The 17954-nt window shown below is 41.6% G+C and overlaps 1 protein-coding gene across 1 annotated transcript in view; it reads left to right on the top strand.

Moving 5' to 3' along the window:
- The window catches only part of SNTG2 (syntrophin gamma 2), a 120169-nt gene that overhangs the window by 46355 nt on the left and 55860 nt on the right, over positions 1-17954 (top strand). Inside the window, exon 8 of the mRNA XM_088665607.1 lies at positions 10437-10564. Coding sequence (XP_088521733.1) covers positions 10437-10564 — 128 coding nt within the window. The remainder of the gene's footprint in view (positions 1-10436; positions 10565-17954) is intronic.

A 17954-nucleotide genomic window follows, 5' to 3' on the forward strand; every position in this document is an offset into this window, starting at 1 on the left:
CCCACAAGGTCTGAGGGACAGTGGACCAGCCCCCTGCTGAAAAAGTTTGCTGACCCCTGCTATAAGCCATGGGTAGGCAAACTAAGGCCCAGGGGCTGGAACCAACCCAATCGCCTTCCTGGATGGTCCAGGAATCAGCATGTTTTTACATGAATAGAATGTGTCCTTTTATTTAAAATGCATCTCTGGGTTATTTGTGGGGCATATGAATTCATTCTCTCCCCCCCCATATAGTCTGGCCCCCCACAAGGTCTGAGGGACAGTGGACCAGCCCCCTACTGAAAAAGTTTGCTGACCCCTGCTATAAGCGCAGAGCTCAGATGTTGCTTCAGCAGCTGACACCCTCAGACAGAGTCTTAAATAAGAGTTGCAGCTCTACCTCAGTTGCTAACTCTGTCCTCATTTATTATTTCCAATATTTCATTAAGTCAGTTCATTTAAAGGGGTCTGCCTGCCTTAGCAGTTACAGAGTGGATTAATTGTGGTTACCTAGGGCAGAGTCCTCTGAGTCAGGGGAGGGCAATGTGACAACTTTGACTGAAGAAGTACTAACCCAATGGTTGGCTTCCCCTGTGCTATATGTATATGTACATATACAAACACACACTCACAACATAGTTTGAGAAAACATCATTTAGGTAGTGTACACAGTCATGAGCTTAGCACAGGCAGACAACTGACTGTATACGATGAGAGGACTACTGAGTCTAAAGCTAGGGTGTGATGCTTCTTCAGATGGCCTGGCTACCCCATATGAATTGTAATCACTATACAGAAAACATGGTTGTATTTGTTGTGTATCACCTGCAGAAGCCATAGAGGAGGTTTGTGGGGCACAAAGGGGAAAAAACCACACCTAAAATTCTTGATACCTGAAACTTGTTGGTAGAATTTAGCAGTGGGAGTTCTATTATCAGCACATACTACTTTAGCAGTTTATGAAAAGCTTGAGTATCTTATTTGGAATTTCTACATTATTGGCACCATAAACTTTATGGAGGAGACTCTTGAGAGTCCCATGGACTGCAGGAAGATCAAACCTATCCATTCTTAAGGAAATCAGCCCTGACTGCTCACTGGAAGGACAGATCCTGAAGCTGAGGCTCCAATACTTTGGCTACCTCAAAGTAGAGAAGAGAAGACTCCTTGGAAAAGACCCTGATGTTGGGAAAGATTGAGGGCACAAGGAGGAGGGGACGACAGAGGACGAGATGGTTGGACAGTGTTCTCGAAGCCACCAAAATGAGTCTGACCAAACTGCGGGAGGCAGTGGAAGACAGGAATGCCTGGAGTGCTCTGGTCCATGGGGTCACGAAGAGTCAGACACGACTAAACGACTAAACAACAACAAACTTTTATGGTTAAAGGAGAGCTTTGTCAAAAGAGTGGTTGGAGATGAGCTGAAACCATGAAGGATGGATTTCACTGAGAGCTGCAGTTTAGTGGTAGCACAAATGCTTTGCATGTAAAATGTCTCAGGGACAATCCATGGAATCTCCAAGTAGTACTAGAAGAGACATATGAAATCTTGGAGCGCCGCTGCCAGTCCATGGAGATTAGAGAGTATGGAGCTACTAGACCAATGGTCTGCCTCAGTAGGGGGCTGCCTTCTGCGTAGCAGGTGACCACAGAACAAGTGAGGGAGATAGAACTGCAAGGGAGAAGCTGTCAGACAATATTCTGGAAAGGAATAAGAGTCACAAGGCTGTGTGAGGATAGGCTGTTAAAGACATGGGACTACAGGGGAGAAGTTTGTACTGAGCATAAATTGGGAAGGATGACAATCAAAGCTTTGAAACCTTGACATTCAGCGCTATAGCCAGTGCTTAAAAGCCCAGATGTGGAATGGTTGAAAGGAGTGCTGGGATCAAGATGTGAAAAGGAAAGGCCAAAGACAGCCAGATGATTAATAGTATTCAAGGTGAGAGAAGAGAGAATGAATCAAAGGGGATCATATAAAGATTTTAGGACTTGGAGGCTCGTTGCCTCTCTGAAACAGGGCAGGAACGACACCTGTGGACACAATGTTCAATGGAATTTAAAAGTAAAATGTTTATTCACAGGAAATGACCAGGATTTCTTTTCAATTATTGTGCATACTGAAGAAATGCTATGATTAACTGTATTTAAGGTTATTATCAAGAATAGGCGCCGATATTCAGGATGGGTTTGTGTCTGCTACAGATGTTTTGAGCTCGATAGAAATACTGGTTTTACAGAAATGGCACAATTATAAAAAAAATTCCACACTTCTGCAAAGGCTTCCACTTTTCAAGCAAAGCAAATTGAATGAATGGCTAAATTGGCAGTGAAGGCTATCAACGAAACAAAGGGAAAATATGAATACAACATAAAAATCAGTCTATATTAGATGTAGAGTTATGTGAATATTATACATATCCCTGTCATTTCTTTTGTGTTTTAAAAACTTCCTTCACTGTTTATTTTTTTGATATAAACCATTTTAATACAAACTGATTCAATCGGATTTCCCCCCCCCCCTTTTTTAAAAAAAAGCTTACTTTTTAATCAAGGATATTAAAGGCCAATATTTTATTAATAATTTATTCCCCTGATCCAGAAGAAGCAGTGAACACCCAGAAGAAGGCTGTGTCTAGAAACACAGGAAACTGCCTGTGTTTCTGCTCTTAGTCCATCTGGTTCAGTGTTGTCATTGGTGGACAGCAGGTCTCCAAAGTTTTCAGGCAGGGGACATTCCCAGCCATACCTGGAGATGCCAAGTGATTGAACCTGGGATATCTGCATGCAAAGCAGATGATCTACCGCAGAGTTACAGCGATTTCCCTAAGCAAAATTCATGGTTGTAAAATAAGTCCTACATCTAGAGCTTGGGGGTTGTGAAGCTTGTCACTGCCAAATGTTAACTGTGCCTGAGGAGGAGGGGGAATGCATGTAGAATGCATGTAGAGCCTCCCCATTTCCTCCTCCAACTGGTGGAGCTAATAGAAAGCCAATTCCATCATCTAGCCACCTCCCCTCCCCCTGGGCTCCCCAAACCCCATGAAATTAGGCTGAGGGCTGAGATCACCAGTGTTGAAGCAATGATTCTTCAGCATCAATTTCTTTGGACTGGTCATGTTGTGCGGATGCCTGATGATCGTCTTCCAAAGCAACTACTCTATTCTGAACTTTAAAATGGAAAGTGTAATGCTGGTGGTCAACAAAAGAGGTTTAAAGACTGTCTTAAGGCAAATCTTAAACACTGACAACTGGGAAACACTGGCCTGCGAGCGCTCCAGTTGGAGAACAGCCTTTACCAAAGGTGTCATGAGCTCTGAAGACGCTCAAACACAGGACGAAAGGGAGAAACCACTAAGAGGAAGGCACACTTGGCAAATCCACACCGTGATCAACTCCTGCCTGGAAACCAATGTCCCCCACTGTGGAATGATGTGTGGATCCAGAATTGGCCTCCACAGTCACTTACGGACCCATTGTTAAAACCGTGTTTATGGAAGACAATCTTACTCGGATATGAGTGATCGCCAAAGAAGAAGAAAGAAGAAGAAAAAGCAGACCTGGTTTAGAGGATCCCTACTCCTGCAATAAAAAAAATAGGCAGGTGTTGCAGTGGAGGATCAGGGACTGACAAAGTTGTCTTTGGTATGGGAATGTTACAGGATTTGTGGGGGGGGGTATGTCAAAGGGTGTGGAGGGGGGCTGAGGGTGGTACCTGCTAGCTCTACTCCTGACCTCCATATGTTTAAAATATTGCTAGTACCTGATACAAAACAAAGCTCTTTCCTAATCCCAATTCCACTGGAACTGCTAAGAGTTTTGAGAATATAAAATATCCTCATTGCAAATATAAGTTGAAAATAAGCAAGAATGTGGAAGAGATCTTATGATTTCTCAGTCGGTAGGCAAATATTTTTCAAGGACTGACCCCCCCCTAATGCAGATTAGCTAATTCAGAGTAAGACGTTTGCCAAAATGATTGGGAAATGTCCATTAGTTTTGCCTTTGAACATATCCATGGAAATAATATGCAAGCTATCTTAATTATATGCAAAGTCGCATTTTAGCTTCCAGGTGGTAAAAGCATTTCTCATAGAATCTTAAACTTGTTCAGTCCTGTACAAGAAAGGATTGTAATCTTTGTATTCATTGTCACTAGACAAAATAAGTATTTCAGGAATATCAATCCCCCCCCCAAATTTTCAATTTTTACATTACAAATTAAACATATTTTATTATACCATACATTTATTGACTTCCCTCCCTCCCCTTCCAAGGTTCACTTAACTTTCCCACCATTCCTGCATATTTGGATATATCCATCTAATTCTGTTTTCCTATTTTACATCACTTCAACATTTATTATACTGTTGCATGGACTTTAATACTGCCAGTATTGTCAACTGTACACAATTATTTTCAATATACTCTGCAAAAGATTTCCACTCCTAGGAATCTGAATTTCTAATGTATGGCTATGTGTTGATTCTTCCATCCAGAGGCAGCCTTAATTGGATCTTTATAAATTACTAAAATTACTAAAAACAACATAAGGAATTTGTTCACTTTTTTTTCTCTATTGAGCTTCACAGTCATTCACAGAACTAAAACAGAAACTTCCCCAAGTACTGCAAATCATTTGTCATAAGAATATGAAAAGCTGACAGCTCTAACTGACCGTGATCCCATGAGTTTCTTTTCTTCTTCCTCGTGTAAGCATTAGGCACATTGCTGCAGAAAGGATATCTGATTAGTTCTGCTACTTAAAAAAAAAAGTTTTATTGTTTTTCTCATTCTGTTTCTAATTCTGTTTTGAGCAGTGTGCCTTTTGCTGTTGTTTTGTTTTGTTTTGTTTAATTGCAGGGTCCCTCTTCTCTCTCTTTCCCACCCCTGCCTTGACTACAGTGGCGTAATATCTAAACACAGATTCCAACTTTTCCCAATAGGTCACTGCTAGTTAAAGTTTGTATCAGAATCTGGCTGAAATTTACGGCAAGGTGGCCACCAATTGCCCATAGAAGACCCTTGGAATGAGCCTGTGTTATGACTCACGACACAGCATTGCTCCAAAGGCATTCTGAGGTAGAAATGGTAGCTACTTCAACCAAGAGAAAGTGTTCTGGCACTGCCACAAGCAGAAGTTGAATGAAGGTACGAGATTCAGGGCAGATAAAATAAGGTGTTTTGTCAAGCAATGCACGGTTGATCTTTGGACTTCAGTGCAACATGGTGCCATGGTGCATTGGCCATATAAGGGAATTTGGCTATACAAGGGAATTCATGGAGGTCTATTGATGGCGGCTGGCCATAATGGCTAGATAGAATCTCCAGATTCAGAAACTGTGTACAGTGTCAGTTCCAGGTTTTGTGGAGTCCTTGGATGGCTCACATTTCATGGATACCTCTCCCTCAGTCAGCCTACCTTCTCACTGTTGCAGGACCAGGTGGCTCCTCCTACAGTAGGGAGGCTTGGGAGATGCCCATCCATACAAACCCTTGATGCTGGCCCCAGCAGCATGGCTGAATACTAGTTAATGGGGTGGGCACCCAATGGGAAATGACTGTTGCCTTCATGTTGTGCTTGTTGTTGGTTTCCTGGAGGCATCTAATTTTCCACTGTGGCAAGCAGGACGTGGACTTCTGATATTAAATGTAAAAGAAAAATCGAGAGAAGTGGAAACTTCTGCTGTTCACTTTTAATTGTAGGTGCAGGTATCCACAATGCTTAGCAAACTCACCACCCCCACCCCTATAATTCAGGGTCCTGAGACTGACTCCTGTCCAGCAAAATCCAAGCTGCAGTTTTGAAAAACTGAGCAGTTGTGTTAGCTTTAATGGAAAGCTAAATTCATAATAGCTGGAGATGACCCAGGCAGCCAGAAACTTCATGTGAAAATTTGATGCCAGAAACTCCAACTTTCACTGAAGGGTCACTTATCACTGTTCCAGGATGAAATGAAGAGAGCCAAAGAAATCTCTAGCCCTTGTGTGTATCACCTTTCCGGTCAAACAGCTTTGTTGAATTGCAATTTGTATCTCCCGGTAGCATAAAATGGGGCCAAGCTGCATGTTACATACAGTTGCCTGTAACTCTGTCCTGCTTTTCTGTCTGCACGAAAATACATGGGAACTGCTCACCATGTAACCATGGGGAAAATATCACTCTCTCTTAGCCAAACCTATCAGAGCCCTTGTTATTCTTGTGTAAATGGTGGGACCCTGTTGAGCACCTGTTTCCAATTTTGACGGCTAGTCATTTCTGCATGGACTGACTCTCTGGAGAAATAAAGACACTGAAAGCTTGATGTTTGACTAGGTGAATTCATTTAATTTTAAGTCTGGATATTTATTTTAGCTTTACTGAGCAAAAACATTTCCCTTGACAGAAGGCATTCATTTCAAGGAATGACAATTGAGCATTTTCATGAGTCCTGTGTTGCTAATCGTTTAAATTCTCGTAGCAAAGGGATCTCAACTGTTCGCTTGTTATTTGGGGTGTAACGTTCTGTCCCCTTTGAAATGGATTTAATTGCCTGACATGTGTATGGATACATTTCTTTCATGCTACTTTCATTATTTCAGTGTTAATTATCTTCAACTCAAATAAAAGTTGAGTGCAGTCTAGGCCAAATAGAAGTTGGATATAAATATTGATTCATATATTAAGTCAGAGACTATGCCCTGCTGTTATACAAACCAAGATCTGTAATACAAACGAAGATATCTGGAACACCCTCCCATCATATATCAAGAAAATAAACTACCTGACTTTTAGAAGGCATCTGAAGGCAGCGCTGTTCAGGGAAGTTTTGAATGTTTGATGTCATATTGTGTTTTAATTTGTTGGAAGCCACCCAGAGTGGTTGGGAGAAAGCAGTCAAATGGGCAACATATCAATTATTATTATTAGTAGTAGTAGTAGTAGTAGGAGTACCTATTTTTGCTAATGTATCTGAGAACCAAAGGTGCTTTAAGCTGAATAACAGTGTGTGCTCCAAGGTCATCTATTGAGCTTCATAACTGAGTGGAAATTTGAACCCTGGCCTCCAAGTTTCTAGTGTGACTCTCTTACCACACTGACTTTTTATGTCAGAGAGGCATAACTCGATCTCCCGAGCCTTCTATCTTTAAGTAAATGCAAACATGGGGGGACTCTGATTTTGAGCACAGACATGACACACGGTCCTGTTTTCTCTGTGTTATTTTCCCTCTATCCCAATCAACTGTTACTGGTCCCACTAAGGAAAACTATGGGTTGTATTCAACGTAGTTCTGAGGCTACAGTTCCATCAGTGCAAATATTTTCCTTGCGAGATAAAACCTTCTCCCCCTCCCCTCCCCTCGCTTGCCCTCTAAACCTTTTCTGAGGTTCCCCCCCCCCATCCCTCTGGAGCAAATTTGTGAATTGTGAATTGTGGGGTGGGGGTCCTATTGTGCCAGCTTATGCTAAAACTACAGTTCAGCTGAATATGGCACTGCATACTTTACCCTGTGAAGTAAATAGTACCTTCAAGTGAGGAGGCCATTTAGACTGGGGAAAATGGCAGTGTGGGGATGTTTAACACATTTCACACATTCCTTGGCTCCTACGCTGTTAATTTAAATGGTCTGAGATTTGAGTAAGGGCAGCCCTATCATAAGGTAGGTAGCAAGGTGGCTGCCTAGGCAGTTAATTGTGGACATCATAAAAGGCTTCGTTGTTAATAATAATAATAATAATTTATTATTTGTACCCCGCCCATCTGGCTGAGTCTCCCCAGCCACTCTGGGTGGCTTCCAACCGAATATTAAAAACAGTACAGCATCAAACATTAAAAACTTCCCTAAACAAGGCCGCCTTCAGTTGTCTTCTAAAAGTAAAATAGTTGCTTATTGCCTTGACATCTGCTGGGAGGGTGTTCCACAGGGTGGGTGCCACTACCGAGAAGGCCTTCTGTCTGGTTCCCTGTAACCTCACCTCTCGCAATGAGGGAACCACCAGAAGGCCCTCGGCGCTGGATCTCAGTTTCTGGGCTGAATGATGGGGGTGGAGACACTCCTTCAGGTATACAGGACCGAGGCTGTTTAGGGCTTTAAAGGTCAGTAACAACACTTTGAATTGTGTTTGACTTATTAGTGTTGTGTTTTTTACTGCTAGGGAGGGGGGAAGTCACTTGTGGGATTTTCTTCTGCAAGTTCCAAATAACTTCACCGGCCCTGACTTTTGTGGGGGATGGCTCCATTTCCTGCTCCACCTCAGTCAGCAAAATGTCTCCATGTTTTGTCTGAGTCTGTATATTCACATATTTTGTAGCTCACACTTCCATGTCGCGTCTTGTACAAAGCCAACATAAAGGTTTGCCACCGTAGAAAATACTAAGCCATTAATAAATGTTGTGGGTGTCACGAAAATCATTTCATCTGTGTGATGAAAGACAAAATGATAAAGTGAAAGGAAGGAGCTGGTCACTCTGCAATTTAGGAGGAAGCATATATTTATAATTATTTAAGTAAAAAAAAAGTTCAGGATGGAAACTGTTAGAACAATTCTGTTCTAATATCGAGGGAGGTGCTAGTGCTTTGAACAGGAACAAAAATCTCCAATCAGCATTTATTTGAGTTAATTTCCACTTCTGTCACTGCTGATGTCATGTGAGATGCATTGCGCTTGTTTCCCAACTGTGATGGAAGAGCAGAAGTTCCTCTTACATCATCGTGGGTGAAATTCTGAAGCAGGGCAATCTGTGAGATGATGCAGACACAATGCAACACTACTCTGATGTATTTGTGACATTGGGCCAGTGCATGGTGCCTGGAGCAAGCAGATATCAAAGATCTACCAGGACAGAAGAACAAATATTAAAATTCTATAGCTGGTATAAATTGAATAGAGGCTTGTATCCTGAGGCGTGTGTGTGTGTGTGTGTGTGTGTGTGTGTGTGTGTTGTATTACGGATGGATTAATAAGCATATTTATTAATCTGAAGCAAAATAAGTATTTCATATTGTGCAATTGCTATCACCTTTCTACTTAGTACTACTTAGTGCAATTCACTGAATGAATAATACATTTCATGGTGTGTCACTTTTTTCTTGCTGAGTGTCATGCTCTCTCATGTGGCAAAGTGAAGAACAATGCAATGGCAATGACTTTTATGTAAAATGTGAAAATGTCTGCTTTGCTGCACTCTGAAATCTTTGAATATGCCACATTTCATCAATCGTCTTCCCAGCCATTAATTGCAAGACTTTTCATCATTATAAGGCTGGTGAATGAACAAGGCGATAAATGGTCCCTCTTTGAATATTGGAACTTTTAGGATTGAGCAAACTACAAAATGAAATAAATTGATGCTCTGTTGTTACTGTACATTCTTACTTGTTACAATTTACACAACATATTGTGTGTTTCTTCCGTGGCTAATGCCAACGTATTTCTCATGAAAACACCTTATTTGCTTGATGCTTTCTTAGTTGGCAAGCTTAGCAATACTTTTGCAATTCTTTGCAAAACTTCAGGCACCAGTGGGAATAGTGCAGCTTCTTAAATTGCTATCAGCTATAAAGCAAACACATTATTAGCACACTCATTATCTGTGAGGGGTGCTGTTTTTGGAGCTGGAACCACTAATTGAAAGAAAGTTTTCACTGAAGGAGCATGGGGATATTTGACCCTTGTTTCAATAAGCTTTCAAAAATGGACACATAACATCTTGCAGGAATTGAAACAAACCCTACCAATGGAATGCCAATATGGTGTTTGCTTCTGTGTGACATTGCTCATGTATCTGATTGTATACTTTGGTACTAAATAGTGTCTATAACGATGCCTCGTCAGAAAAAGTTATTTCAGATTTGATCTCTGCAAGTTTTGTTTATTTACAAGGTAGTTAATATGATTTGTCTTTGCAGAGGCTACATGTAGTTTCATGTTCTTAAATGCAGTAAATAAAGAAACAATAATTTGTTGCAAAGCTCATGGTGTGCCCGTGAAGAACTTTGTATTCATAGTTCCTTATATCAAGATAGCCATGCACATTTTCTTTTATTTATCTCTGAATTTTTTTATAAAAAAAACCTGACAAGGTACAGTGTTTTGCAATCACATTATCCTCTTACTTTATTGTGCTTTTGAAGTAAGTAAGACTTCTGAGAGGTCTGCTACATGTAAATTAGCATTATTTATCACTTAAACATTATGCTGTCACGTGTGAGGCTTATGCTTTTAACAGAAATAAAAGCAATGTTACCACTGCACAAATAATAGGGGAGAAAATGAGCTCAGACAGCTCACAAATGTTCCATTTTTACATAAATTATTGTTTTTTGTGTTTTTTTAATGCACTCTGAATTTCCCAAACAATGATACTCTGCCTTATTAATTTTGAGAAAGGGCACATCCACAGATTAATATTCATGTTTCCTACACAGTGTGATCTAGTAGACTGTGCTTACTGATTCTCATTTATTCTATACAGGCACCATCGTCACCTTCTTCACCCATAGCTAATGAACCAAAATATGAGAAGCGCTGGCTGGACACCTTATCAGTTCCTTTGTCGATGGCCCGAATCTCGAGGTACAAAGCTGGAACAAATAAATTAAGGTTTGTAATCTGAAAGAGAAAAGAGTTAGGTTACATGATTTGCATCCTGCTCCTGGCAGCCAAGGGACTGGCTGCTTGAAAATGTATGGAAGAAGTCTGTGGGCTGTATTCAACTAACATTTACTCCTATTGGAATCAATGGACCTAAGTTAGTCATGGCCATTAATTTCAGTGGGTCTACTCTTGACTAAAAGTTGGTTGACTACAACCCTATGGGACATTTTTCTCTCAACAGTCATAAAGAGAAATATGTAACGAAAAAAATATTCCAACAATTGATTCTAAGCTCACTGAGAAAAAGAAGCTGGGCTGATGGCTTGTAAGCATTGGGAAAATCCAGCTGGAGTTGATTTGTTTCCTTGTTTACATTTATGATCCTGCCACTTACTCTCAAAGCTCAGGGCTGGTAACAATGATGACCAGACTAAAACTGGCAAACTGTAAATGAGAGCTGAAGCTCCACCTCTACCCATTTTAGCCACGCCTCTTCCACAACCCAAACCTTAAATGTCCATTTGTTTCTCTGCAATGGCATCATATCCCGGAATCCCTTTCGAATTTTCATTGAACCAGAAGGTGAGAAAGCTTTCATAATAATAATATAATGATGGGCGGCTTCCAACAGAGACTAAAAATACATTAAAACATCAATCTTCCCTAAACTTCCCTAAACAGGGCTGCCTTCAGATGTCTTCTAAACATCAGGTAGTTGTTTATCTCTTTGACATCTGATGGGAGGGTGTTCCACAGGGACGTTCATCATGTCCCTTTAATTGTGATATGGGAACGCCCAACTCAGACTGCATTACCTTTGCATTAGATGAAGAATTCCTCATAGTGGGGGGACATTATACCCCTCTGTACTATCTGGAATTTCTGGCACTATCTCCAAAATCTTTTAAAATCCCCCTTCAGTGACTGACTTTGTTTGTTTACATTTGTTGGCTCACAACGTAAATAAGTCCCTCTGGCTTAAACTCCTTCATAGCCCCCCTCCAACACACACAAACACATTCATTTTTCCCTGTATTTCCCCCTCACTAAATAACGAACCCTTTCAACATTCCTATGAGAAAAAGTTGCAGCGTTGGGGGCTTTTTAGTGGAGAGAAAAGGTGGATAAGAGCAGCAGAAGTGTATAAAATTATGCACGGCATAATAGGTGATAGCTCCCATGTGTCGTGAATTATTTTGAGGGGAAAGAAGGGGAGGGGAAGCATTGTTTATAAAGTACAAGGAATATTTATTGAGGTTAATGAAAATGCAATCCTAACCCCTGGCCGGCAGCAGCGTTGCTTGTTGGAACAGAGCACGGAATTCACAGTAGTCCTGGCATTTGCATTCTCCTATAGCTTGTGGGCAGGGGAAAAAAAATCCCCTTCACTACACTGAGAGGTTGTGTTTGCCATCTTTTAACACTGAAAGCACACACAAAACAGCCACAAATAAAGCTTTCCTCACTGTCTCTCTACATTAGGCAGTGAGCAAGCAATGCAAAATGACCCTGCTAGTCTTAGTCATTTTTCTCATTCTGATGCCTGAGATAGTGATCTATTTTTGGCATTCTCGCTATCTCATTCTAAATAATCTTTTATTTTCTTCAAATATTCCTGACAGGTTCCAGATTTCTGCACACAATACAGATTGCTTGTCGTAAGGTTATAGCCTTATCTGATCCCGGGTGCTCCTCCATCTCTGTTGTTCACCTTAATCTTTTCTATAAACTTACAACATGTCAGTATCTTTGACACCATTGATTATAACATCCTTTTGAACTTTCAGGACTTGTTTTCCACTGATAGGCATTATGCTGCTGAGAGGCATGTATTGTTTCTCGGACATCTGTTCAGCTAATGGGAAGATACAAGTGCAGTTTCAAAGTGAACACATTATTAATTCCATGCTGTTCTTTACACATGCGCGCCCCACCCCCACCCCACACACATATATTTACACCATCTATATAAACTTTAGGTGATATCCATTGAGTGTTTGTCCCTTGATTTAAATGAGCTGCTCTGGTATAGGAAGGGAATACTCTGCAGTTTCTGCTTTTCTTTTGCAATGTAACTGAGCAGTATCCGTTATGATGAGATGCCAGAGAAAGACAAAAGAAACTTTAAAGCACTTAGGACCCTCTGCAGAATTCTATGGCCAAATCCCATGTATGGCAAAGAAAAGGCACAGCTTTGGGGTTTTGTAAAAGCATAAACAGAAGTCCATGGTATCTGTTCAGGGAAGATCTCTGCAAGAAAGAAGCCAAGGTAGCAGCCCCCACTGCTAATGAAATGAACTGTTATCCTAGCAACAGGAGGAGCATTGCTAATGAGTGATATGCTAACTCGATGCTCCCTCAATTCACCTAGTCAGAGAAGCATTGAAACTTTCTGCCCCAGTGATGCCTTCTGGGGAAAAACACAGAAGAAGGAGACTTTCTATAAGCCAATGTCCTGCAGGGAAGATCCCATTCAGGGAAGTATCCTGCAGCTCTGCCTCCTCTCCTAACAACCCGTTCCTCCGTAATTACCCTAACTAGACTGTCTGTACACAGCCTTTGCATCTCACTGAAGGTCTGCTTCCATGATAACTGACCTTGCATGTGTGATTTATGAATTCTGCAGCCCTCAGCTCTCTCTCTTGCGACTTTCTCACACGATAAACCAGAGAGGAAGTGAAGCATAGTAAAGTGAAACTATAAATAGCAGCAATTATGCTTAAGTAATGAATGTGTGACCAAGCAAAGGTATAATTTCCTTTGTCGTTATTCATGTTATTTTACTACAGAACAAAAAGGCATTTGAGTTAGGTGCAATTTTCGCGATGATCTACCTAGAATTCAGCATGAAATAAAACAATATCCATAATCAGTATATCCATTATGTACTGTTACTAAGCACAGGAATTTGTACACTTATCCATGTGCAAGTGCAGTGTTATACTTTTAGTTGGCTGTATTCCTAACTGCCATGACTATTAAGGCTGGCTTAGCTTGTTGTCCAAAGGTGGGATCATAGTTAACCTTTCTCCCCCTTAACTATGGTCTGTAGCCAGAGAACAAACATTGGCTACATAGAATCAGAGTTGGAAGGGACCCTAAGGATCATCTTGACCACCTGCAATGCAGGAATATGAAGCTGTCCCACATAGGGATCGAACCTGCAACCTTGACGTGATCAGCACCATGCTCTAACCAACTGAGCTATCCTGGTTAAGGAGAAGAGAGCTTAACCACAGTGTGGAGGACCCACTACGCCAAACCTTGGTTTAGCTGCCCCACAGTGTACTAAACTGAAAGGAATGGGTAGGAACAAAGCAAGTGTCAGCCTCTTTATGGGAGCCAGTGTATTCACATGGTCCCAGTAAGCCACGCTTTGGGCTTGGCCACTATGGACGCTATTGGTTTTTAAAAAAAATAATCAAAAGACAATAATATTTCTAGAAAGTGATGGGGTCCATATTGGCTGTACTATGCCTGACTGATCTAATATCAGTAGTAGTAGTAGTAGTAGTAGTGGTAGTAGTTACATCTGGATTGACAGGATGTGTGTTTTAGCATTGATATACAATAGTAATCTAAATATGCTGTACGCTTGTTATTCTGATTCATGCTTTTTTTTTTTTACCCTCATTCAAGTAGAAAGTTTAATGTCTCACACAGTAGATACAACTCCCTTTAAAACAAAAAGCAGTTCAGGTGCTAAAATAATCTACGCCAAGGACAACAAATTACATGCAGAGAAAGTAGATGTTTTAGGGGAAGTATGACTTTAGGGGTAATGAAACAAATGGCAAGTATTTGGGCTGAATAGGAAATGTTCTAATACGGGTCTCCAAACTAAGGCCCTGGGGCCGGATGCGGCCCGCGCGAGCCAATTGTGCGGCCCCCAACAACTCCCGCTGCTGCCTGGTCTTATCGGTGTGCCACGGTGCGGTTGCCCATCTCCAGGTCGGCGCGGCACCAGAAATAGCTTGTGCGGGCTGGAGGGCAGGGGAATGCGGTCCCATACGCACGCGCACAAGCTATTTCTGGTGCCGTTCCGACCCGGATGTGCACCGGAAATGATGTCTGCGCATGCGCAGAAGCCATTTCCAGCACCGTGCCATGCCAGAAAAAGCGAGTGCACGCGTGTATGGGAGCATGTTCTCCTGCCCTCTGGCCCGTTGCGCAATCGGTGCCGGAGGAACCAGCCCGATGCTGGGCAAGTTTGGGGGCCCCTGTTCTAACAGGTCACTAAGCAGATTTGAGCACATCATGTGCAATGGTGCTTACTTTCCTTCCCTCCCCCTTTCAGCCCCCTATCCATCCTGGCAATCTGCTTCAGAAACTTGGGGCACCTTATAGAGCAGTGAAGGGACAGGAGGAACTGCAGGAGGGAGGAAAAGAAAGGAAGTTTCATCATATTGAGGATTTCACTAGAATGCACCCTTGTACAATGAACGCCATAGGCTTTGCATTAAGCAAAGTGTAGAGGGAACTCAGTAAATCTGCCTTCTTCTGATAAGGATGCAGCAGAAACGACTTTTCCAAGTCCATGCTTAATAGAATATTTGTCCAGCAAAATATTGCAGACTGAAACTTACCAAGAGGTTCATACGAAAATGCATTGCATCATAGTGTTGATCAGCACAGGGGAATCTTTTTCAGTCTACAGTATGGGACACATTAGCTTTTTGAGAACTTCCTGGTGGGGAACACAAGGCGGTAACGGGGGTGGGGGGACAATAGATGAGCCTCTTTCCTTTGTACAGTTGGCTACTTTGCAGCTTCTACAAAAACCAGAAGTGTCTATGAGCACACATATCTCCAACCCCTATTCATGTAAGCAAGAGGCATTATGATAGTTCCTCTATGCATCGCAGCCAAGGAATAACACTAGAAGAGGGTAAAGAGAGCAGGACCAGAGCAGGGGGAATGGCTTGGAGGGGGAGAATGGCCCAGGGACAGCACCAAGGGCCGGACTGGATTGCTGCATCTGGCTCCCAGGCCTTTCAAAATATTTCATAACTCTTCCAATGGTGGCTTATTTCTATCATGCAGAAAGTGCTCAGCCTAAAAACTCTGAACTTAATGTTAGCAGCTTGCCTTTTTATCTCCTTTTCTAACAATACAGGTATGTTTCTACATGCCTTTCCCCTTTCCTTTCATGTTCTATCAGTTGAGACAATAAAGTGCTACGGTAGCTTAACGAAAGCTAACTTCAAAGTGAGAATAATTGTTGCAAAGGATATTAGGGTAGATCACATACAAACAATTACCATTTTGAAAAGCAGGCTTTGAAACAAATTATACAAGGCATGTTTTGATCTTAACAATTTCATAGTACCAAGGTCTAATCTGCCAATTAATGTACTGTTTTTCATGTTCTTTCTGTGGAATAAGCTGATTTTTTTCATACTGACCTGCATCTAAAAGACCTTAGATGTCTGGTTCACTTCTCCAGTTATCGTGAAGCTGAAACCTGACATTTTAAGATATGTATCTGGGCAGTAAACAGTCCTCTTGCAAGATCATGCAACAGCTCTTCTTATTACAAAATTTGTAAATTTGTGATTTGTGTTTGGCTAAACTCTGGAAATTCTGGTACCTGGGCTAATGTAACATTAGCTCTGAGGCAAATCAGTATTGCCTGGCCTAATTTTGTAAGAAATTTTGCCATAGCACAGCATTGGATCCAGTGCAGAATTTTTTTTGTCGTCCCGTCCCCCCACGCTTCTTTGCTGGGGCACTGGCAAAGCTGCATCCTCTTGGGAGCCATGGCTCCCGTCTGCCCCCCACCCTCCCTTTCCGGCTTTCTGTAAAGCAGCAAAGTGGGAGCCAGGGTGGGAGGGAGGCTGGGGGTGGGGCGGCTCACCGTAAGCGGCTCCTGCTTTGCTGGTTTACAGCAAACCAGGGAGGGAGGGAGGGGGAGCCGTGGCTCCCATACGACCCCCCCCCCCGGCTCGCTGTAAAGTGGCAAAGCAGGAGCCACTTATGGCAAGCCGGGGAGGGAGGGAGGCTGGGAGGGGCAGGATCCTCAGCTCGCAGCTGCAGCCGCGAACAGAGGATCCTCTGCATGTGGCTGCAGCAGCGCCTTGTCACCCCTGGGGACGTGCCACTGGGAGCACACCGCCTCCGCCCCTGTTGCGACGCCACTGATTGGATCTCTTGCTTCCCCACTTTGACCCTGAATTTCCTGGAGGCATTTTACTGTTTGAAGTTGCATATGGACCATTTAAATCATGCACCCAAGCTTGCTTACATGTTTGCTCGAAGTAACGGAATGAGCACTTTCACTCTAACTCTAGAGTTAGAGTTGATGTTAAATATTGACTACAACTATGGTCGAGAACTCAAGGCCTGATAATAAACTATTTGAGAATTCAGCAGTTTCCAGCATAATTTGTTGAGAAAGAAGTCAGATATGTACAGTAGTGTCAAAATTTTGTTGTTTACTGGAATTGCCCAGTTCCTGCTTTACAGGAGATGCTAACGCCCTTTGCAAAAGACATAATTTGTATTTGATTAATTTATTTTGTGTCCTTTGGTCCAATATACGGTTGTATCTTTAAGGAACATTATGACTGCTGTGATCAGATTTTTTTTTAAAAAAAAAAAACCAAACAAACCATAAGAACCAAGCTGGTTCAAATCAAGAATCCTGTTTGGGATGCATCTTGAAACTTTACAAGCTAGGGCATGAGGGCAATAGCTATTTGCTATAACTTCCCAACATCTGGCATTAAATCGTGTACTGCCTCCGAAAAATGGGTTGCATTTAGCTGCTGGTAGTAATAGTTTTTTTCCTAGAAATAACATCTTTGAATTGTCCTCAAGTTCTCTGGCAGGATCTTTCACAAGTTTAGAGTATGGTAATGAGAATAGGAAATAACATAATTATAATTGGCAGATAGAAGAGTGGAAGAATCTCCTTTTCTCTTTTTGTTTTTCTTGTTATTTAGTTTCCGATAGTTTTTATTAATATTAAAATATATTACTTATTATATGGATGATATGAAGATACAAACAGAGAGAACATTGATAGAAGATATATGTGTGGCAAATAGAATAGAGTTGTTGTTTTTCCCCTGAATGTGAGGCTGAGAAGGATGGGAGCTGTCTCAGGTAGGAGCTGGGAAGACATAGATCTCTTTGTGAATTGAAGATTAAGATAGAAGGTAGATAGAATATAAAATTTTGTGTTTGTTTGGGTGTGGGTTTTGTTTTTGTTTTGCTTTTGCTTTTGCTTTTGCTTTTCTTCCTTTCCTTTCCTTATTATTATTTTGCTATATTTAGATATTAGCTTTGTTTGATTTTTTTGATTTTTTAAAAAAGACAAAATAATATAATTATCACTCATATTTTCTGCTTTAGTCCACTTTGATCCATTGGACATTCACTTTACTAACAGGGG

The sequence above is a fragment of the Zootoca vivipara genome, chromosome 3 (assembly GCF_965207765.1).
Source record: "Zootoca vivipara chromosome 3, rZooViv2.hap1.1, whole genome shotgun sequence".
In the NCBI taxonomy this organism is placed as follows: domain Eukaryota; kingdom Metazoa; phylum Chordata; class Lepidosauria; order Squamata; family Lacertidae; genus Zootoca; species Zootoca vivipara.